The sequence below is a fragment of the Oryctolagus cuniculus genome, chromosome 14 (genome assembly GCF_964237555.1).
Source record: "Oryctolagus cuniculus chromosome 14, mOryCun1.1, whole genome shotgun sequence".
In the NCBI taxonomy this organism is placed as follows: domain Eukaryota; kingdom Metazoa; phylum Chordata; class Mammalia; order Lagomorpha; family Leporidae; genus Oryctolagus; species Oryctolagus cuniculus.
Window position 1 is genome coordinate 57,651,136 of NC_091445.1, and position 23,629 is coordinate 57,674,764.

The 23,629-nt window shown below is 43.1% G+C and overlaps 1 protein-coding gene across 4 annotated transcripts in view; it reads right to left on the reverse strand.

Moving 5' to 3' along the window:
- DROSHA (drosha ribonuclease III) overlaps positions 1-23,629 on the reverse strand; it is a 135,207-nt gene that overhangs the window by 34,115 nt on the left and 77,463 nt on the right. For all 4 annotated transcript variants that reach the window (XM_008262091.4, XM_008262093.4, XM_008262092.4 and 1 more), the window contains 5 exons: positions 20,507-20,614; positions 19,874-20,012; positions 19,091-19,151; positions 5,895-5,954; positions 4,559-4,658 (listed from right to left, as the gene is read on the reverse strand). In XM_008262091.4, coding sequence (XP_008260313.2) covers positions 4,559-4,658; positions 5,895-5,954; positions 19,091-19,151; positions 19,874-20,012; positions 20,507-20,614 — 468 coding nt within the window. The remainder of the gene's footprint in view (positions 1-4,558; positions 4,659-5,894; positions 5,955-19,090; positions 19,152-19,873; positions 20,013-20,506; positions 20,615-23,629) is intronic.

Here is a 23,629-nt window from a genome sequence, read left to right on the forward strand (position 1 = left end):
AATTTATGATAACTTAGCATCTCCTGGGGGTAACAGGTCCATTGGCCACGGGTTAGTATATTAAGAGAGCTAAGTCTACCATTCATTAGAAGTCCTGTATACATGATTCAGCTCTAACTTGCTTCTTTCCCAAACTCCAATAGTTCAAGCAGGATTCAGAACTGATCAGATCTGAGCTCTCCAATTCCAAAATCAGACCAAGCTCTAGCCTCTGCTAGCAGAGACTCTCCTATCAGACTATGAACCTCTGGGTTCCCTCAATGTCTAAGAAGACTGAAACCTGGCCCCAAGTTCAGAAAGTGTTTTATCTTTTTGATTCCACAATTACAAGGTAGTGATGATGTCTGCACCATGCAAAATAGATTTTCATGGGATAAAGTAAAGGACAACCCAATCTACCTCTAAATCTTTATTTTCTAATTTGGCAGGATTTGGAGGATCCTATACCTTTTTACTGTGTTCTCTTTATGAGGCTTCCACCTCATCTCTGCAGGCTCAGTAGACCCTGTGAGCTTGAACTGGATTTATCGCAAGGGTTCTAGAAATAGTTTGTAGTGAATTTGTGTTTCTTTATTTGGCCTCAGCAAAGTTTAGAGCCTAATCTAAGGCCCACTTCTAGGTCTAAGACTGATGAATACATCAGTTTACACTAACTTCACCTCTGGCTTCACTTCACTGTCTCTTCCATATTTTTCCCTTTACTTTGATTTCTGTAGCTGCTTATTTTTTATCCTACTGTATTATACAGTCCAAGTCCCTTTAGAACTAGACACAATATGAATGTTTTTATAAAACTCTGAGGTTGAACTCATAATGCTTTCCTTAAAAGGAGAAAGACAAACACTGCATAAACATGCAATGAATCTGCTTCCATTACAATGTAAATCAATTCAATAAATACTAAACAATAACATGCCACATAACACGGAACAAGTCACAAGTCAGTGAACAATGTGGGACAATATAAATCTCATCAGTTTTCAAATAAAAGACACTCAGATTTTGTGCATCTGGGTATGAATGTTAAATATCTATATCCATTTATAGCGGAAAAAGAGATGATAAAAACAAGACCTGTGCTATCAGTATTTTGTGCTGCTAGAAATCTTTGAGCATAAAATATACTCAAATGAGAGTTTTGACTACCACCAATGCAATAACAGAAAACACCTCTTTTTAAAAATTGGTCCCAAAGTACAAGAGTTTATACTAGAATATGTAAATTTCATCTGTTTCACAACTTCACTGGGAAAATCCAATTGTTTTGCTATCTCTGGAGCCCTGCTTGAGAGCAGACTGCAAGACATATTTCATCTGATAAACAACCATTCTGGAGTGCTGTGAATTTTCCAACTTCTCATAGTCCCTGTTTGCTCTATATCCTTATTTTTTGATGCAGACTTCTAGGGAATTTTTGTGTGTGTGTGTGTGTGTGTGTGTGTGTGTGTTTTACAGGCAGAGTAGACAGTGAGAGAGAGAGAGAGACAGAAAGGTCTTCTTTTGCCGTTGGTTCACCCTCCAATGGCCGCCGCGGCCGGTGCGCTGCGGCCGGCGCACCACACTGATCCAAAGGCAGGAGCCAGGTGCTTATCCCAGTCTCCCATGGGGTGCAGGGCCCAAGCACTTGGGCCATCCTCCACTGCACTCCCTGGCCACAGCAGAGAGCTGGCCTGGAAGAGAGGCAACCGGGACAGAATCCGGCGCCCCAACCAAGACTAGAACCTGGTGTGCCGGCGCCGCTAGGTGGAGGATTAGCCTATTGAGCCGTGGCACCGGCCAGGGAACTTTTTACAAAGAGAGAGTCGTATTCTACTATGTATATGGTTAACATGTTCATCTATCTGAAGGCTGACCCAGAGCTTTCATTACATTCTCAAGGGGTCAATGATTTCCCATTTCCCATTACTCTCCCTCACTCCCAGGTAGTTAAGGACCACTGTCGCAGACAGAAGGAGGCAGGACTGCCACAGCCTTCTGCTGGAGCTGAGTGCTCTGGGAACGCTGAGGCTTGGCCTTGGTGGAAAAAGACCTTATAGAAATCCCCGAAGGGAGAACTTGGCGACCCCTTTCATTCATTATCCACAGCTTTATATAGCACACAATGTTTTGTAATATCCTCTGTCTGCACGCTATGATAATTTCCCACAATTTGTATATGCAATTCCATTATATCCTAAACCAAAAAGAAAACAATGATGGACAGAATGATGGTCTACTTATTAGTGTTTCCAATGGCATTTACGTGAGCACCAAGAAGCACTATGACAATTAAATCAACCAAACACCAAGGCAGTTTTACACGAAGTTGTGGAATTTCATTCATTGTGAGGCTGCTAAAATGAGGTTAGCTTACCTTGCTGCCTAAAGGTTTTCATTAAGACATCCCTGTTTACATTCTCAACTGCCACTAAAGCCAGTTCAAAGCCTACTGCTCTAACTATGATGACAGTATTATATGAAACAATGCATTTTCACTAACACAAATCAGCTAAACTAACCACATTTTGAGTACAATAACACCTTGGCAATATGAATTACGAAATCAGTCAGAAAACTAGGATGGATTTTACAGAAAAACCACTCATAAAAGCTTTCCCAGCAAATCCCCAGTGTGTGGGCATTTAAGGCCCCCAGTTCTCTGTGCTATTGAATAAACCCAAAGATCTTCTAAAATCTAAGGATCTGTCATAAGAACAGTAGCAGCAATAAAAATAACTAGGGGGTGCCAGCATTGTGGTGCAGCAGGTTAAGTCACTGCTTGCAATATCAGCATCCCATACTGAAGTGTAGGTTTGAGTTCTGGCTACTCTGCTTCCAATCCAGCTCCCTGTTAATGTGCCTGGGAAAGCATAAAATGACAGAAATGCTTAGGCCCTTGCCATCCATGTGGGAGACCTGGATGGAGTTCCTGGTTTCTGGCTTCGGCTTGACTCAGATCTGGTTGTTGCAGCCATTTGAGGACTGAACCAGTGAATGGAAGACCACTTTCTCTCCATTTTTTTTTTTAATTTATTTATTTGACAGATAGAGTTAGACAGTGAGAGAGACAGAAAGGTCCTCCCTCCGCTGGTTCACCCCCCAAACGGCCGCCATGGCCAGAGCTACTCCAATCTAGAGCCAGGAGCCAGGTGCCTCCTCCTGGTCTCCCACGCGGGTGCAGGGGCCCGAGCACCCAGGCCACAGCAGAGAGCCAGACCAGAAGAGGAGCAACCGGGACTAGAACCTGGCACCCATATGAGATGCCAGCGCCACAGGTAGAGGATTAACGAAGTGAGCAACGGCGCTGGGCCCACCCTCCCTTTTTTTTTTTTTTTTTTTTTTAAGATTTATCTATTTGAAAGTCAGAGTTACACAGAGAGAGAAGAGGCAGAGAGAGAGAGGTCTTCCATCCGCTGGTTCACTCCCCAGTTGGCCACAATGGCTAGAGCTGCGCCGATCCGAAGCTAGGAGCCAGGAGCTTCCTCCTGGTCTCCCATGCGGGTGCAGGGGCCCAAGGACTTGGGCCTTCTACTGCTTTCCCAGGCCACAGCAGAGAGCTGGATCAGAAGTAGAGCAGTCAGGACTCAAACTGGCACCCATATGTAATGCCAGCACTGCAGGTGACGGCTTTACCTGCTACACCACAGCACCAGCCCCTCCGCATTTTCTTGTCTCTCTCTGCCTTTTAATAAGCAAATAAATCTTAAAAGCAATTAACTAGCTCCTACAAGTTTACTAATATCTTTGTGTGATGTATTGTGCCAAATACTTTCTAAATAAATACTAAAGCTAATAATCTCATTTAATTCTCATAGCTAAGCTGTGTAACAGGTGCTAACGCTGTTTCCATTTTACAGACACGAGAGTAAAGGCTTGGGGAAGACAACTTGCATTGGGGTACCCTGTTTGTAAGGGAAAGGGTATGGACTAGATCCATCATAGGGTCAGCACAAATGTCTTTGCTCTAATCTACTATGATTTGTTACCATCAGACACTACCCAAACATGGAAACATATCAGACTATAGTGCCTGGCATGAATCTGAACCAACAAGAGGCTTTGTTAGTCACTCATCTAGCTCAACGAGGCAAGCTGGACAGCATAACCTCTAAATCTTAATTAATGGGATATGTGATTTGGGGGAAGCTCAAAGATCTATAAAGTATCCCTTGCAGCTGTAAATTGTCCAGAGTATTCTGTTCAAAGCTATAATTCCGCTTGTTAATGTAAATTAAAAACAAATGTAATACAGAAAGATTACACAAAGGGAAAATACAAAATATTTCATTCCTTTTGCTTTGTTCCCCTGTTCCTTTCTCCCAAATGTTTAACCCTGTTCATGTACATCTGTCAAGTTTTTCCTCATCTGTTCTCAAGTTACCTCACTGTGCAATTCATTAACTGCTGGTGGAAACTCACAAAGGTAACAGAACTAATAAGGATGAATCGTTAGAATCCAAACAAAACATACTTTCTGGTCTATAAAATAGCAAACCCTTAATCCACCCTTAAGAGTAACTTGGTCAAATGCAGAACTAGGTGTGGATGAGAGAAATGCATGTTCAGGCGCTTACTCTACCTTGGCGAGCATGGCTAGGTGCTGGTTCTGAACGATGGCCGTTCGGTAGGTTGCCAGTCCTCCTTCTTCCAGACTGGGAAACAAATAGTACAAATGGACGCTGCAGGAAAAAAAGCCATTGGTAAATAAGACGGACAATGGTGTGTCTGCAGTGTTCAGTCACAGAATACAGCTGGGCTGACTCAAGGTCTTGGGAAGTTAAATGGGAAGCACAGTGTATTCAAATGTGTTAAAACCCAAATGGCACCATTCCCTTATATTTCCATATATATTTCTCTGAAATCTCCTGACAACAAAGACTCAAACAGTCACACTGTATATGTCTGCTCAGAGCAAACAGATCTGATACTCTGCAACCGGGACTAGAAACAAGTGTTTTTCCTGGGATTGGGCTATCAGTGGACCCTGGAGAGAATCCTGGGAAGTCCGTGGTAGGGGCACAGAGGTGGCATATTCTTCACAAGCACAAACGGAGACAGGAGCAGAACTCAGAGTGGCACAGGTGGCTGGCTCTGCTGTAAGGGTGAGTCTGCAAGAGCTGATCTTCAAAGGGTGGGAACTGAACAGAGGACTACGGGGATAACCAGAATGGTCCACAGTAAAGCCACTGACCCCCTCCTGCATCTCACACCATTGTATAAGATCCACAGTTAATTAGGGCAGCTAAGCACATTGAGTCTTCGAGGCTTAGAAGGGAGCCTCCTCTCCCTGTTATGTCCTCTTGTGAAAAGAAATGACCAAAAGAGAATAAAACTAGCTCAGGAGAGTTCCAATAAAAGCATGTTCTGTCTCGTTTTAAAAAAGAAATTGTATGAGTATGGCAAAACAAATGCACTCTCTTACCCCTACCTCTAAATTAAGGATCCTAAAACACACATGCTTACTTATATACTTACACACACACCCCAAAATCTAGTCATTAAAATTACTTGTAAACTTTATTTCCCTTGAGATCAGAAAGAGTGAGAAGGGGATCAAAGACAAATCCTAGAAGATGAAATGACATTTTCAAATATCATCCTTTTCTTTGCAAATTGAATATAAGCTCCGAGGCTTCTAGACCAAGACCCGCTGATCTCCTGTGGCAGTAATCAACTTTAACGTACACTTGACAGGCCAGAGACCAGCCTTTCATCCTGTAATCTCACTCACTACAGCACCAGGGAGCACAAGTCACCAGGGCAAGAGCCACAGATGTGTGGCTTTTAAGCTCCACTGAAGAGACAAAATACATGATGTTTCCATGCCTTGTTTGGCTAATTACAAAGAAGGTAATGCAAGAAGCATGTTACTTACAAAATGTAATCACTGGGGAACTGTGAAGAAGGCTACTCACCTGGTCAGGAATTCAACAACAGCATCACCCAGGAACTCCAACCGCTCATTGTGATTAATCCTATAAAAAGTATTAAAAAGATCACTTAACACAGCATTCTTACCTTCCCTCCCCATCTCTTCAAAGAAAAGGAGACATGAGAGTTGACTCCTTTAGCAATCAAAGCACCTTACCTTCCTTACTCCTCACATTAAAGAGCACTGACCACCATGCTAGCCTGGATGCACCAGGGCCTGCCTACTGCGAGATGGAGCGGATTTCCAAGTATCAGGTGGCTCAGGCTTTCTACCCTGGGGGTTTCCTTTCCCTAGAAACCAGTGAAAGAACTGGCGACTTGGGGCTGGCACTGTGGCATGGCAGGTTAGGCCGCCATCTACAGTGCCAGCATCCCGTATGGGTGCAGGTTCAAGCCCAGGCTGCTCCATTTCTAATCCAGGATGAAGCTCCAGGTTCCTGGCTTTGACCTGGCTCGGCTTTGGCCACTGCAGCCACTTGGGGAGTAAACAGCAAATGGAAGATCTCTCTCTGTCCCTCTATATAATTCTCACTTTCAATAAATAAAGAAATCTTTAAGAAAAAAAAAAAAAAAGAACTTATTCACTGGAAAATAAGTTCTGCTATAATGTTCTCAAGACAGTTCCTTTCATCCAAACTCTAAACTCAACTTCTTCAAAATGGGCCCAACCTACCTTTGCAATCTCATTTCCACTGCTACCCTCTCTAATCTACATATCAAGGTTCACATCCAAGGTACCTGGTATACTCCAAAAGAGGTAACCCTAAAGCAGCTTGCACCTCTGTTCAAGTCCCCATCTCTGCCTCCCCAGAGCTTTCTACCCACTCCCCTGAACAGTCAGCACACTGAGAATCTACAAGCCTACCTGATGCCTACCACCCAAGTGAACCCCCACCTCATGGCACATATTACACTTTATTTACACCTCAATTACATGAAGTCACAATTCACAGGCTGTTAGTTTCTTATTGCCAAGTGTAACGCTGAGAGGGTCAGGGAAGTGGCTTTCTGCTGAAAGTTAATTCCTTCTGGGAGGTACTATGGGAGGGCAGAACCTTCCAATCACAGTGTTCAGAGGTGGGGCCCCTGGGAGTTGATTAGGATTAAATAAGGTCATCGGGATGGTGCCCCATGAATGAACACTGCTAGCTTTATAAGAAGGGGAAGAGGAGCTGGCACTGTGGCGTAGTGGGTAAAGCTGCTGCCTACAGCACTGGCATCCCATATGGGCGCTGGTTTAAGACCTGACTGCTCCTAGTGTCCATTTCATTTCAACAAGTTTCCCCTTTGGTGCTCAGTTAGTTGTCGCCGATCAGGGAGAACGTATGATATTTGTCCCTTTGGGACTGGCTTAATTCACTCAGCATGATGTTTTCCAAATTCCACCATCTTGTTGGAAATGACAGGGTTTCGTTGTTTTTGACTGCTGTATAGTATTTTATAGAGTACATGTCCCATAATTTCTTTATCCAGTCTACTGTTGATGGGCATTTGGGTTGGTTCCAGGTCTTAGCTATTGTGAATTGAGCTGCAATAAACATTCATGTGCAGACAGCTTGTTTGTTTGCCAATTTCGTTTCCTTTGGGTAAGTTCCAAGGAGTGGGATGGCTGGGTTGAATGGTAGGGTTATATTCAGGTTTCTGAGGAATCTCCAGACTGACTTCCATAGAGGCTTGACCAGTTTGCATTCCCACCAACAGTGGGTTAGTGTCCCTTTTTCCCCACATCCTCTCCAGCATCTATTGTTGGTAGATTTCTGAATGTGAGCCATTCTAACTGGGGTGAGGTGAAACCTCATTGTGGTTTTGATTTGCATTTCCCTGATTGCTAGTGATCTTGAACATTTTTTCATGTGTCTGCTGGCCATTTGGATTTCCTCTTTTGTAAAATGTCTATTGAGGTCCTTGGCCCATCTCTTAAGTGGGTTGTTTGTTTTGATGTTGTGGAGTTTCTTGATTTCTTTGTAGATTCTGGTTATCAACCCTTTATCAGTTGCATAGTTTGCAAATATATTTTTCCATTCTGTCGGTTGTCTCTTCACTTTCCTGACTGTTTCTTTTGCAGTACAGAAACTTCTCAATTTGATGCAATCCCAAATGTTAATTTTGGCTTTGACTGCCTGTGCTTCTGGGGTGTTTTCCAAGAAGTCATTGCCGGTACCTATATCTTGCAGGGTTTTTCCAATGCTCTCTAATAATTTGATGGTGTCAGGTCGTAGATTTAAGTCTTTAATCCATGTTGAGTGAATTTTTGTGTAAGTTAGAAACATACCAGAGGATTCCACTTCAATCCCATCAAGGTGGCATGTACCAATGCCATCTCACTAGTCCCAGTGATCAATTTCTGTTCACAATTGATCATAATGACAGGACTAAGAACCAAAGGGATCACATAAACAAGAATAGTGTCTGCAAATACTAGCTGATAGAATCAAAAAGGGAGAGAATGATTCAACATGGGAAGCGAGATACACAGCAGACCCATAGAATGGCAGATGTCCTAAACAGCATTCTGGCCTTCAGAATCAGCCCTTAAGGCATGCAGATCTGGCTGAAAAGCCCATGAGAGTATTTCAGGCATGGAAAGCCAAGACACTCTGGGGAAAAAAAAAAAAAAAAAAAACACCTAAATGAAAGATCTCTGTGAGTGAGATCCCAGTGGAAAGAATGGGTCATCAAAGAAGGAGGTACCTTTCTCTGAAGGGAGGAGAGAACTTCCACTTTGACCATGGCCTTGTCTAAAAATTATCAGAGTCTGTGAACTCAAAAGGCTTCCATAGCCTTGGCAGCTCATGACAAGAGCCTAGGGTGATTAATGATGCCATAAACAAGAGTGTCAATTTGTTAAGTCAACAACAGGAGTCACTGTGCACTTACTCCTCATGTAGGATCTTTGTCCTTAGTGTGCTGTACATTGAGATTTAATGCTATAACTAGTACTCAAACAGTATTTTTCACTTTATGTTTCTGTGTGGGAGCAAACTGTTGAAATCTTTACTTAATGTATGCTAAACTGATCTTCTGTATATAAAGAGAATCGAAAATGGATCTTGATGTGAATGGAAGGGGAGAGGGAGTGGAAAAGGGGCTGTACTTTGGAAATTTATATTCATTAAATAAAAGTTAAAAAAAAAAAAAAAAAAGACCTGACTGCTCCACTTCCAATCCAGCTCTCTGCTATGGCCTGGGAAAACAGTAGAAGATGGCCCAAGTCCTTGGGCCCCTGCACCCGCATGGGGAGACCTGGAAGAAGCTCCTGGCTCCTGGCTTCGGATTGGCACAGCTCCAGCTGTTGCGGCCAATTGGGGAGTGAACCAGCGGATGAAAGACCTCTTTCTCTCCCCCTCCCCGCCCCCCGCCTCTCCTTCTCTGTGTAACTCTTTCAAGTAAAATAAATAAATATTTTTAAAAGGGGGGGGCCAGAAAAGACACACATGTGCACACCCTGTCTGTTGCCATGTACAGCCTGCACTACCTCAGAACTCCACCAGCAAGAAGGTTACAACCAGATATGACCCTTGGCCTTGGATCTCCAGAACCAAGGGGAAGGGGCCCTCTTTATATGGTATGAAGGCTCAGGTATTTTGTTATAGTCATGGGAAGTGGACTTACTCAGTGGCCATGGAAAACTCCCTTCTGCCCCTCAGTAAGGCCAACATAACTGCCTTTTCTCAGTGCTAGAGTGCTTTTCTTTTCTCACAGTCTTTGGCTGAACAGAGAAGCAATATAATCTGATTTAGGTTTTCTTTTTCTTTTTTTTTTTTTAATTTGACAGATAGAGTTAGTGAAGGAGAGAGACAGAAAGAAAGGTCTTCCTTCCGTTGATTAACCCCCCTAATGGCCGCTACAGCTGGAGCTATGCCGACCCAAAGTCAAGAGCCAGGTACTTCTTCCTGTTCTCCCACACAGGTGCAGGTGCCCAAGCACTTGGGCCATCCTCCACTGCCCTCCTGGGCTACAGCAGAGAGCTGGACTGGAGGAGGAGCAACCGGGACTAGAACCCGGCGCCCATATGGGATTCTGGTGCCGCAGGTGGAGGATTAACCAAGTAAGCCACGACGCCAGCCCTGATTCAGGTTTTCTAAAAGGCTACTTGGGCTGCAGTGCAGAAAAAAGAGTGAGAAAGAGAGGCCTTGAGCAGGGGAAAGGGGTACAACAGCAGTCATATGGGGACACAGGGTGGCTTAGGCTGGAGAGGTAACAGTGTAGGAGGAGACAGCTGGTTTGGGACACATTTTAGAGCTGTAACTAAAAACAACTATTAGTGATAGTGGGGATCTGCAAGCTGAAAAGATGAAGGTCAATGCCCAGCTTCATTTGAAGGGGGAGACCAAGAGTTCATCAGGTTTGGGGAGAAGCAGATGCTGTTATTTTAGACAGGTTAACTCTGAAATGCCCAGGAAAACTTCCAAACGGAGAGATCCAATAAGGTGCTACATATATTTACCTACTGCTCGTGGCCAAGGACAAAGGCAGCAGTAAGTGTTTAGATAGGATTTCAGGTGATGGATCCAAAGGCACCACTTGGGAAAAGAAATGAAGCTAGAGAAAAGGAGAGGTCCCAGGACCGAGCCCAGGAAAATGTCAAGGTTGAGAAGTCAAACAGAAGAAAGCCCAGCAAAAGAGCAGGACTGGCCATGAAGGCGGGAGGAAAAGGAAGTAAGGGTGTTTCTCTCTAGCTGAAGTAAAGAATGCATTACAAGGAAGAGGCAGTCAGTCATGCCCAGAGTTGCTCAGAATCAAGCCAGATGGAGACAGAGCACTGATTCAGTCATGTGGCAGTAACACAGGCCCCTGACGGACGACCTGGAATGTGGTACAGATGCACCTGATTCAGATTCAAGTGGGCTGGGAGAATAATGAGTCACCTGAGGTTGTCTAGGGAAAGAACCCAAGTGTCTGTTTCAGGACTGGCTGCGAAAGGAGAAAAGAGTGTGCAAAGGATGTGCAAGGGGAAGGAAACAGAAGGGATCGGTGATGGCACTGGAGAGGAAAGGAGGGCACACAGCACCCCTGGGACTAAGGCAGAAACCAGGGGCTTCCTGAAATGTCTCTAACACCAACCTGCATCTTCTCAAAAATGTCAACAGCTGACTACCAAGTCTAAACCTATCTGGCTTTCAAAGTCCTTCTTTTTTTTTCTTTTCAACTGTTATTTAATAAATATAAATTTCCAAAGTACAACTTTTGAATTATAGCAGCTTTCCCCCAATAAACTCCCTCCCACCTGCAACCACCCCATCTCACACTCCCTCTCCCATCCCATTCTTCATCAAGATTCATTTTCAATTATCTTTATATACAGAAGATCAACTTAGTATATACTAAGTAAAGATTTCAAAAGACTACACCCACACAGACACACAAAGTATAGAGTACTGTTTGAGTAGTAGTTTTACGATTAATTCTCATAGTACAACACATTAAGGGCAGAGGTCCTACATGGGGAGCAGGTGCACAGTGACTCCCGTTGTTGATTTAACAATTGACACTCTTATTTATGACATCATTGATCACCTTGTCATGAGCTGCCAAGGCTCTCGAGTTCACCAACTCCAATCTTATTTAGACAAGCCAACATTCAAAGTGGAAGTTCTCTCCTCCCTTCAGAGAAAGGTACTGCCTTCTTTGATGGCCCGTTCTTTCTGTTGAGATCTCACTCACAGACATCTTTCATTTAGGTTGTGGTTTGTTTGTTTGTTTGTTTTTTGCCACAATGTCTTGGCTTTCCATGCCTGCGAAACTCTCATGGGCTTTTTAGCCAGATCTGAATGCCTTAAGGGCTGATTCTGAGCCCAGAGTGCTATTTAGGGCTTTTGCCATTCTGAGTCTGCTGTGTATCCTGCTTCCCATGTAGGATCATTCTCTCCTTTTTAATTCTATCAATTACTTGCAGACACTGGTCTTATTTATGTAATCCCTTTTGTCGCTCCCCCATTCACGGAGGAATGACACCATACCCTGCGCTGTTCTTTTTGCCCGGCCCTTCCCGGTTTTGCTGCCAGCCAGACCCTGTGCTGTTCTCTTTCCCAGCTCTTCCCGGGTTAGCTGCCGGCCCCCCCACCCCACAACACCCCACCCCACCCCACCCCACCCCACCCCACCCCGGCCTCCGCGGAGGGGCGGCACCCCACCAGCCAGCTCTCTCAGGGGCTGCTCAGATGTTCCTCAGATGTTCCTGGTGCATGTTGTCTCTCTCCTCCTTTATAGTCCTCTTCCACCAATCCATGCTCTGCTGCCCACACGCCGAGCATGCTGCTCTCCTCCAATCAGGAGCAGGATCAGCTCCTGCCACTTGTTAGTCAAATTGGTGAGGCAGCTGTGTAGAAGTTGTTTGCTCTCTCTCAGCGCCATATTGTGGGAGATCAGATGCATAGAATTAGTCCTAGTTCCAGTAATTTAGTCTAGTCTCAGTTGCTCCCCACACCTTTGACACTTAATCCTATCTTTTTGATCAATTATGAACTTAAACTGACCACTTTAACAAGCAAGATGGCGTTGGTACCTGCCACCTTGATGGGATTGAATTGAAATCCCCTGGCATGTTTCTAACTCTACCATTAGGGGTAAGTCTGAGTGAGCACAAGCCGAAATGTACATCTCCCCCCTCTCTTATTCCCACTCTTATATTTAACAAGGATCATTTTCAGTTAAATTTAGATGACTAAGAATAATTGTGTGTTAATTAAAGAGTTCAACCAATGGTATTAAGTAGAACAAACAAAAATACTAAAAGGGATATAGTATTAAATTGTACATCAACAGGACAAGAGCTGATCAAGTCATTGTTTCTCATAGTGTCCATTTCACTTCACCAGGTTTCCGTTTAAGTGCTCAGTTAGTTGTCACTGATCAGGGAGAACATATGGTATTTGTCCCTTTTGGACTGGCTTATTTCACTCAGCATGATGTTTTCCAGATTTCTCCATTTTGTTGCAAATGACCAGATTTCAGGTTTTTTTCTCTGCTGTATAGTATTCTATAGAGTATATATCCCATAATTTCTTTATCCAGTCTTCTCTTGATGGGCATTTAGGTCGATTCCATGTCTTAGCTATTGTGAATTGAGTTGCAATAAACATTGAGGTGCAGACAGCTCTTTTATTTGCCAATTTAATTTCCTTTGGGTAAATTCCAAGGAATGGGATAGCTGTGTTTTATGGTAGGGCTATATTCAGGTTTCTGAGCAATCTCCAAACTGACTTGCACAATGGCTTTACCAGTTTGCATTCCCACCAACAGTGGGTTAGTGTCCCTTTTTCCCCACATCCTCGCCAGCATCTGTTGTTAGCTGATTTCTGTATGTGAACCATTCTAACCGGGGTGAGGTGAAACCTCATTGTGGTTTTGATTTGCATTTTCCTGATGGCTAGTGGAGGTTGGTCAACTTGGAGTTGAAAGTTGTTTTTGAAAGTAGATAACACAAGTGGGTGGGATGGGGCTAGATAAAGAAGGGCTTTGATTAGGCAAGAAAAAGAAATTAAAGGAATACAAATTTGGAGAGAAGTCAAACTATCCCTTATCCTTTTTCACAAGCCAGTAAAATGAAAACACCTATCCTGGAGCAGAAACTTCATTCCCCACCTAACAGTTCAAAGTACTACACGAGAAAATCTAGTTAACGTGAAAAGCAAGAATCCTCGGCACAGCCCTGGGGTGGGGATAAGCCATATTTGGATTGTCTTATGCTGTACTGAAAAGTAATAAGACATCCAGTGAGAGAATAATACTTACTTTAAGTCATATATTATTTTAAATAAAGTCATACAGGTATGTTTTACCTTAATTGCTTTTATAAACTTTCATGGAGACAGGAACTAGGTCTAGGATGTTAATAATCACAATGTTATACTATTACTCAGTTTGTTAAATACAAGGTCACGGTTCTAAACAGGTTTATTTAATAGTGAATCTGCCATTCTTGACATAATTTGTCTAAATCTAGCAAATGTTTTTCTGTATTGTCATCATGACTGAATTCTGGCAATAAGCCACAAACAAAAATGGGGATTAAATTCCACTTTTGTTTATGATTATACTGGGCCATTTCTAACACAACAGTTTATCTGGGAAAATGGACAGAGTGAGCTGTTGGTCCCCACGGCAGCAGCAAATCTTTTGTTCCTTCTTGCATTGTTTATACTTTCTTTAATCACCCCCTTGACAAATACCAGCAAGCTCCAGGATGAGATGTTTACTGAGCAGTAAACACCCCATTTGTTTTTGAGGACTGAATCAACAGAGGCATTATGAAACCTAGATTAACTGTAACATTTATACAGCACATTTTGTCTGAGGAATTCAATGCACTTTATAAAACACAGCGATTTCCCTGTAACAGTAAGTACTACAGGTGCCATTTACTCTGTGGGAAGCCATTTGGGGATGCGCCAAATCCAAGAGTAACTTCAAGAGTGAGAGTATGGACAGGATCTTCTCACCTCTACATTTCAACTAGCAAGCAAGTGACTGGCAGAGTAGAGCTGGGTGGGGACAGGGAGGTCAGTGGAACCTACTACTCAACTCAGGAATTCCTACAACTCATGACATCCACCTGGAGAGTTGTGGGAGGACAGTCATGGCCTGCCCAGTCCTCACACCCACTGGTCCCAGGAAAACCACCTCTGGGATTTAACTTGAAGCACTGAAGTCACTAAATCCATGCAGTGGAATTTACATACTCTCGAAGCATGTTGTTACCATATTTTTTATGCAAGATACTTAATGTAATCAAAAATATAGTCAGTCTTCTGCATCTGTGGATTCAACCAACCATAGGTCAAAAGTATTGAGGAAAATACTGTGTCTGCACTGAACACATACAGACTTTTTTTGGTCATTTTTCCCAAAACAATATGATTTAGGAAGTGCTTCATAGCATTTACATTGTACTAAGAGTTGCAAGTAATCTAGAGATGATTTAAAGTACACAGGAGGACCTGTCGATGTGCACAGGCTATATGGAAACACTACACCGTCTTAGAAGAGACACTTGGCCAGACCCGCAGCTCACTAGGCTATTCTTCCACCTGCGGCGCCGGCACACCGGGTTCTAGTCCCAGTCAGGGCACCGGATTCTGTCCCGGTTGCCCCTCTTCCAGGCCAGCTCTCTACTATGGCCTGGGAGTGCAGTGGAGGATGGCCCAAGTCCTTGGGTCCTGCACCCGCATGGGAGACCAGGAGAAGCACCTGGCTCCTGGCTTTGGATCAGCGCGGTGCACCGGCCGCAGCGTGCCAGCCGCAGCAGCCATTTGGGGGTGAATCAATGGAAAAGGAAGATCTTTCTCTGTCTCTCTCACTGTCCTCTCTGCCTGTCCAAAAAGAAAAGAGGTTTTGTAGACTTTGGTACCTGTGGAGTATCCTGGAACCAACACCCCCACTCTGTGATACCAAGTAAACTTTGCAATAGCCATTTTCTTAAATAAACATACATTTTAAAATAATCCATAGGTGTCTCTCTGTTGGTCCAACAGATTTTATTTTATTTTAATTTTGAAAAGCAGAGTTACAGCGAAAGAAAGGAAGACATTTTCCTTCTGCTGGTTCATTTCCCAAACGGCTGCAATGACCAGGTCTCAGCCTAGCTGAAGCCAGGAGTGTAGAACTCCATCCAGGTCTCCCACCCGGGTAAGTAGAGTGCCCAAACTCTTGGGCCATCTTCTGCTGCCATCCCAGGCAGATTAACAGGGAGCTGGATCAGAAGTGGAGCAGCCAAAACTTGCCAGAGTTGCAGACAGTGGCTAAACACACTGCGCCACAATACTTCTTCTCTAGCAATGGCTTTACTAACATCAACAACAACAACAACAAACACAGAAAACAAAACAAAACAGAAACAAAAAACAAAACCAACCAAGGTTGTTTGATTTTCTAGTTTTTCTAGAATCACTACTCTTCGGGCCTCTCCCTCCCAAAGGCCTTCCTGATAAAACAGGGATGCCAGGAACGCCGCCACATAAGTGCCTGATCCTTCAGAGAGCCTTTTTGTGGTAATACTTCATTGCAGTCTGCATGGATTAGACACATTCATGATTATATCATGGGAACTAATATGGTTAAACAGGGACACTTTTAAAAATGATGAGTGGCATATTTGCTTTAGATGATACCACCATAAAAGTAAATGATTTTGAAGTTTTGATAGGCAGACAGGCTAACAAAAATTAATTTTTAAGTCCTTGGTTCCTTGTAAATCCTAGCTGATGTTAAATCAGATGAAGACACCAGCCAGCCATTTAGACCTCTGCTGAACATAACCCTTCTTACTACCTCAATTTCCTGTATTTCCACTCAAGAGATAAATAATATAAAATACCAAAAATGGCATTCCTTCCTTTAATGTTTATTTATTGAGCACTTGCTTTGTGAAAGGTACTCATTGCAAACCAAAGGAAGAAGAGATAAAGACCACAATCCTTATAATCCAGTAAAGAAAAAGAACATATCACACAATCATGATATGCAGAACAAGAATCTGTACTACAAAACAAGCAAGTACAGGATTCGAACACAATGTCATTCACAGGCTACAGAGGATTGCAGAAGCAGGTGATTGAGGATTAGTGCCTGGGGAAGGGAGAGGATGAGTACACCAATCTTTCTGGTGTGCAGAGAGAAAACAAGGATGAGAAAAATGTGCCTGCATTAAGTGGTCTGGGGGTAAGGTCATAGGCGCTGCGGTTTTTGCCAGATGGGGAGCCTCCAACGTTATGCAGTAGATGGCAGCTTCAAGTCAGTTAAGAGTTAGAATACAAGCAGAGGAAGTGGCAAGATGACCAACTGTATAGGCAACCAAGGGGGAACTGGCAGAAGAATGATGGTACTGCAGCATGAGGGGAGGAGAGGGGCAGTCGCAGGAGGACAAGAAACAGAAGAATTGAATGAACAGATCTTATTCTCAGCCCTCTGCTCCCCTGCTTCTCCATCTGCCAGAAACAGACTCCCCCATAAAACCTAGCACCTCGCTCTCCTTCCTTCCCAAGCCTAAAGTTTGAACAAGCTTGCCTGGGGAGGAGATCTAACCACTGCTGGCTAGAATTTTAGGGTGTTTGCTTCAAAAACATACAAACCCTTCCAAGGAGCAGAGACAACTACATCCCACTTTATAACAGCAGCCAAGAAACAAACAGAGGAGATGGAAAATCATTTCATGCCAACTCAATTATTCAAATGCACAGCATAAAACTGACCTCTAAACCCAGAACGACTGCCAGACCTATCCTGAGCCCTATAACAGTTTCGTGTGAATGTTTTGTTTTTGATCCTCACAGAAGCATTTAACAGATTCCTCCCTAAATTAAGTTATTTAATAAGGTATTTCTTAGCACTTTCCCCTCACCCCAAGAAGTAACACCTCCTGGTGAGTGAGGGCTGTGTTTTAGTTGCCCTAAAATCTCCTAAAATAAACTGCCTTAAACTAAAAAGGCACTGGATAAATGTCTGTTGAATTAATGTGTGGGAAGTTTCTTAAACATGGCTGCCAGTACTGTGGCCAGCTAGTGGACGTCCAGCAGCAGGCCCTGGCAGCAGAGCCAGGAGCCTCTCTCTGAGCAGACACTTGGGGAGTCATCACCACACAGCAAAAGGACAGAGTCACAGCAAAAGGCTCTCAACACAAGCAACAAAGGCCAGATGTGACAGGACAAGAGAGAACACCGATTTTGTCAACAGTGTATTTGTGAAAATGATAAATTCTGAAATAATACAAGTTCTCAAGATATTATTCCTTTTGCCATGGTAAGAAAGCCATCGCTTTTAGTATAGCTGAAGAAAACCTGAGTCATGAGGTTCAAAATGTTATCTAAAGATACGTGTTTCTGGGATTGTCACTTTGGTGCAGCAGGTTAAGTCATGGTTTGAGATGCCAGCTTCCCACACCAGAGTGCAGGTTTGAATTCCAGCTCCTTTGCTTCCCACCCAGCTTCTAGCTAACGCACCTGTGAAGACAGTGCTTGGGCCCCTGCCACTCATGTGGGCAGCCCGAATGGAATTCCTGGCTACTGGTTTTGGCCTGGTCTAGCCCTGGCTGTTATAGCCTTTTGGGCAGTGAACCAGAAGATAAAAGATATCAATCTGTCTCTGTGTCTCCTGCCCTCCCCCCAACTTCTCTCTCTCCCTTTCAAGTAAAATGAAAATAAACAAATATTTGTAAAAGATAAATAATAACAAATGTTGGCAAGGATGTGAAGAAATTAGAACCCCAATTTACTACTGTTGGGAATACAAAATTACGTTACCACATTGGAAAATGATCTAGCAATTCCTTGAAAGGTTAAACAGAGTTAACATAAGACCCAACAATTCCACTCCTAGGTATTTGCTCAAGAAAAGTCAATAAATGCATTCACATAAAACTTGTACACAAATATTCACAGCAGCATTATTCACAATAGCCAAAAAGTGGAAACAACTCAAATGTCCATTAACTGACAAATGGATACATAAAATAAAATAAAATAAAATAAAATAAAATAATCTATTCTATTTATATCATGGAATAGTATTTAGCAATAAAAAGAATCTATCACCTCGTTAAGCATCAAAAACAGAATGTTAAACAAAAGCAGTCGGGGCCGGCACTGTGGCACAGTAAGTTAAGCCTCTGCCTGCAGCACCAGCATCCCATATGGGAGCCGGTTCTAGTCCCAGCTGCTCCTCCTCTGATGTAACTCTCTGTTATGGCCTGGGAAAGCAGTAGATGATGGCCCAGATGCTTGAGCCCCTGTACCCACATGGGAGACCCAGCAAAAGCTCCTGGCTCCTTGCTTTGGATCAGAGCAACTCTGACCATTAGGGCCATTCGGGGAGTGAACCAGTGGATGGAAGACCTTTCTCTCTGTCTCTCCCTCTGTCTGTAACTCTACCTCTCAAATAAATAAATAAATCCTCAAAAAATAAAAGCAGTCAATCATACAGCACCATTTATGTGAAATGTTCACAACATATAATTCCACAGAAACTCGCTGTTGCCTGGGCAGGCTGCAGGGAAACGGGAGTGACTACTAATGTGTGCAGGGTTTCTTCTCAGGGTAATGAAAATATTATAAAATTGGATAGTGGACATAGTTGCACAATTTTGTGAACATAATAAAAACCACTGAATTGTACACTTTTAAATGGGTAAACCACATGATATGTGAGTGATATTTCAATAAAGCTGTCTCTAAAAAACCTACTTTACCTTGATGGAGTTGGGTCATCTTGGCCAAGGCGCGACATAATATTTATTAAGGTGTTAATTCCTATTTAAGACAAAACAAATACATAAGTAAATATGGCTAGAAGTATTCTAGGATATCATATGACACATAGAGAAAATTATCTCATCCCTATTTGACTTTAAATGTTTTAAGATCTGCATGTCTGGGGCCGGCGCCGTGGCTCACTAGGCTAATCCTCCACCTTGCGGCGCTGGCACACCAGGTTCTAGTCCCAGTCGGGGCGCCGGATTCTGTCCCGGTTGCCCCTCTTCCAGGCCAGCTCTCTGCTGTGGCCAGGGAGTGCAGTGGAGGATGGCCCAAGTGCTTGGGCCCTGCACCCCATGGGAGACCAGGATAAGTACCTGGCTCCTGCCATCGGATCAGCGCGGTGCGCTGGCCACAGCGCGCCAGCCACGGCAGCCATTGGAGGGTGAACCAACGGCAAAGGAAGACCATTCTCTCTGTCTCTCTCTCTCACTGTCCACTCTGTCAAAAAAAAAAAAAAAAAAAAAAAAGATCTGCATGTCTGAAAGCTTAATAAACAATTACTTAAAACAAGCACTTATTTCAACAGAATAAAGTTTTCCTAAAAAAATTCATCCATCCTTACGACAATGCTCTGCTCAAAGTGAATGTTACTTTGTATGGGTCAGGAAGCTCCAGGGAGGATGAGAGTTTCCAGGAGAATCATCCCTGGGGGGTATCATTCATAATGGGAAACTGGACCAAAACAGAAAAGCAGAATCTGAGGCATCCAAACATACCTTTTTTCCGCATGTGCATATGATGAACTTTTCTGTCTCCATATTTGGGCTGCCGAATTCCACAATTAGACAAAGAATTCCTGGCATGATCAGGATTCATTCCAAAATTTAAATGATGACTTGGATGAGTCATGGCCAGCTAAAATTTCAGTGAAGTAAGTTCAGTCTTAAAATTCAGCACACTATCACCATCTTTCTATAATCCTAGGAAACTGGAAAGGGAGCTCTCTATCTAGCCAAATATTAAGCCCTGATCTTTCCAGCTCATCTCCAGTTATCAAGTTTCCAGAGCTCTGGTATAAGCGCCCTGCTGAAAACAAACCTAAAAGTCCACGCGTTTCAAAGGAGAATTAGAACACTCAGCCCCTGCAGAGAAGAGCCACAAAGGAAAGTCTGGAAGAGGATGCTCAGGTTCAACAGGCAGACTTCAACTTTAGTCTAGTTCTTTAAGGGCTAAACTCAAATAAATGTGAGAGTCTGAAAGTGGTAAAGGCAACCACAGAGTCAAAGAGAGTCAGGTTTCCAAAAATCTTTCCCACCTCCAAGAATACAGGACCCATGCATCATTTGTAACTTAAAACATGAACAACTCCTATCTCTCTATTTTCTGAGTCTATAGGAGAGTAATCTTACCTGTAACAGACAACGATCTTGGAAAGTATATCCTATCAACTTGTCCAGGTGCATCAGGCATTGGTGGTAGCGTATATGATGGGTCAGAACCGGCAGCATCATTGCATGCTAGGAAAAAAATAATAAGTCCGACTCTGTAAGAACTTATAAAAATGCTTCCTTTACTTTACAACCACCAAGAACTATTTTCACATTCCCAATTCCATCTCACAAAGTCCTGAACCAGTTTACTGGATGCAGTACACCCTGGGAATCTCTATGAGGGATGTGTACTGAAGCCATTAAGGTCTAATGTGTGGAACCCGAAGGCCTACATCTAAATCCTGGTCTGCTACTCACTCACTGTGTGACTTGAGGCAAGTGATTTTCTCTCTCTGCTTCACTTTGCTTACCTGTAAAACGGGGGTAATGAATATAGCTACTTCAGGGAAAGCTAAAAGGACTAAAAGAACAAATGCAAAATGTGTGCTTTAGAACATGGCTTGTTAGCTCTCCTTCAAGGAGCCCAGGTTCCATCCATAGCCAGCAAAGGTAGCTTCAAGTAAGTCACACACATTACTGTACCTCCTTGTCATACAGAGCAGGACTCATTCATTCTGAAACTTTTTTTTAGGGTCAAGCTACTTGGAAGAATTTAAAAAAAAAAAAAAAAAAGGAAAAGAAAAGAAGAATGCCCCTGTGCACAACCTTGGCAAAAGGTATGTGTAATTTTAATGGGTTCACAAATCCCTGAAACCAATTACTATGCTTAGGGTAACAACTTCTCAATCAGACAATCTCCCAAAGCCATGCTGGGTTTCACATTTACTGAACTAACATTCTGAAGACAACTTTTATAAAACCACCAATGCAGTCAAGGCACCTGAGGACATGGAACTTATATTTTTGCTTCAATCACTTTTCATTTGGCTATACATTCCTTTTTGGGAGATGATTTCATGGGAAGCATACCTTTTCTCCTTTTTAAAAAATAATGTTTCCCTAGAATTCAGGAGAATGAAGGATTCATTCTTATTCATTAGAACCTGGAGGATGGGCACAGCCCACCGAATGATTGGCATTGTGCTTTATATCATTTCAGTCTTCAAAGTATTTTAAGCTGGCATTGTTTAAAAATACATGAAAATGGATTTGCTTGAAAGTACAGAAACCAGTTTCCTGTAATATCAACTTACAAAGAAAGATTAGTTCTACCAAACAGGATATTTAATCAAGAAAGTCTTTCTTCCAGTTCAATTCAATAGACATCGAGCACCTCCATGTGCATGGCCTTACAATACTTGTGGAAGATGAAAAAAATGAAGACACTGTTTTGCCATCAAGGGCACTCCAAAGATATAACATTATGATTTGGATTATTGGCACTTTGTCCACTTTGTTTTTATAAGTGCTGTATTTTGAAACAACAAAATGGAAACAAAGCACATAACCAAAATGGAGTGTCATTTTCCAGCCATTTAATTTGCATGGGTTTGATGTGAGCAGCCCAAGGCGGATGGGCCATGAGGACCATGCGGGCAGCTCCCTTTCTCAAGGCTGAACTCACAACCTTGAGAACTGCTCATTTTTGATACCTCCTGTCAGAATCATTACCTATAAAGAGAAACACCATCCTTTAGGAGCTGCTGGTTATCAGAAAATTACTATAAACTTAAAGCCCAAATCTGCCTCCTTGGAAGCTTACCCCTTTGACCCTAGCTCTATCCCTGGAAACAAACAAAATACGTTTCAAGGCATGATCCCAACATCTTCTCTTTGCTAACTCAAACTTTATTTTCTTTAATCTTTTTCTGGTGTCAATTGGCTGAATCACTTTGCTACTTCTAAATTTGCTCCAGACAGAGCCAGTTTCTCTTTCCAAATGAGACTCCGTAAGACAGTATTCACTGAGCATCTTTATTTTGCCCCCTAATTCATGCCTGGCAACTACCTTCATTTAAAAAAAGAGAGAGAATGGCAATGTACAGTTTTTAAATCTCCTCCAATTCTCCCACAAAAGTGGTGCAAAACCAAAGACCTATAAACAGTATCTACATGAAAGCTCCATGACAAGAAATCCCCATGAATCATAATGGGGACAAAGGGCCATGTGGTCTCAGCATCTGTGTTGAGGAAAGAAATGAAGTGGCAGAGCTTTTGACAGTCCTGAGAATGGGAAGAACCCCCAAACCAACGTCCTATATTCACTACAAATGTGCCCCTAAGTGGAGCAGGTGCTGCACAACCTAATTCCCTGGCGAGCACAAAAGGACAGTCTAACTGCACTAGAGAAGCCTGGGCCTATTACACTTCAAACTCAAACCAACACTCCGACAGGAAATTCCAGGTGGACGTAAAGCGCACATGGAAATACTTTACCAGCAACTTACGAGCAATTATTACTAATAAACAATAGATTCTATATCAATCAGCCACCAACGAGAGAGAAAAAAAAAAACAAGGATTTTACAGAAGCACTTAGCCTTTTTTTCTGGTAAAACTGAGTATAAGGGGCTGGCATTGTAGTATAGTGGGTAAAGCCGCCATCTGCAGTGCTGACATCCCCTATCAGCACTGGTTCAAGTCCTGTCTGCCCAGTTCCAATCCAGCTCTCTGCTATGGCCTGGGAAAGCAGCAGAAGATGGCCCAAGTCGTTGGGCTACTGCACCCATGTGGGAGACCAGAAGAAGCTCCTGGCTCCTGGCTTCAGACTGGTCCAGCTACAGCTGTTGTGGCTATTGGGGGAGTGAACCAACAGACAGAAGACCTCTCTGTAACTCTGCCTTTCAAATAAACAAATAAATATTTAAAAAAGCAAAAACTGGGTAAACTGAGTATAAGCCTATCTGTTCATAGGCTTCAGCATTATTCAATGTTTCATATCATTAAATTTTTCTCAAATTCTATTCATTACCAAAAATTCTAAATGCATTTATTTTGAAATGTTCTAGGCCGGCACTGCAACTCAATAGGCTAATCCTCCGCCTGCGGCGCCAGCACACCAGGTTCTAGTCCCGGTCGGGGCGCCGGATTCTGTCCCGGTTGCCTCTCTTCCAGGCCAACTCTCTGTTGTGGCCAGGGAGTGCAGTGGAGGATGGCCCAAGTCCTTGGGCCCTGCACCTGCATGGGAGACCAGGAGAATCA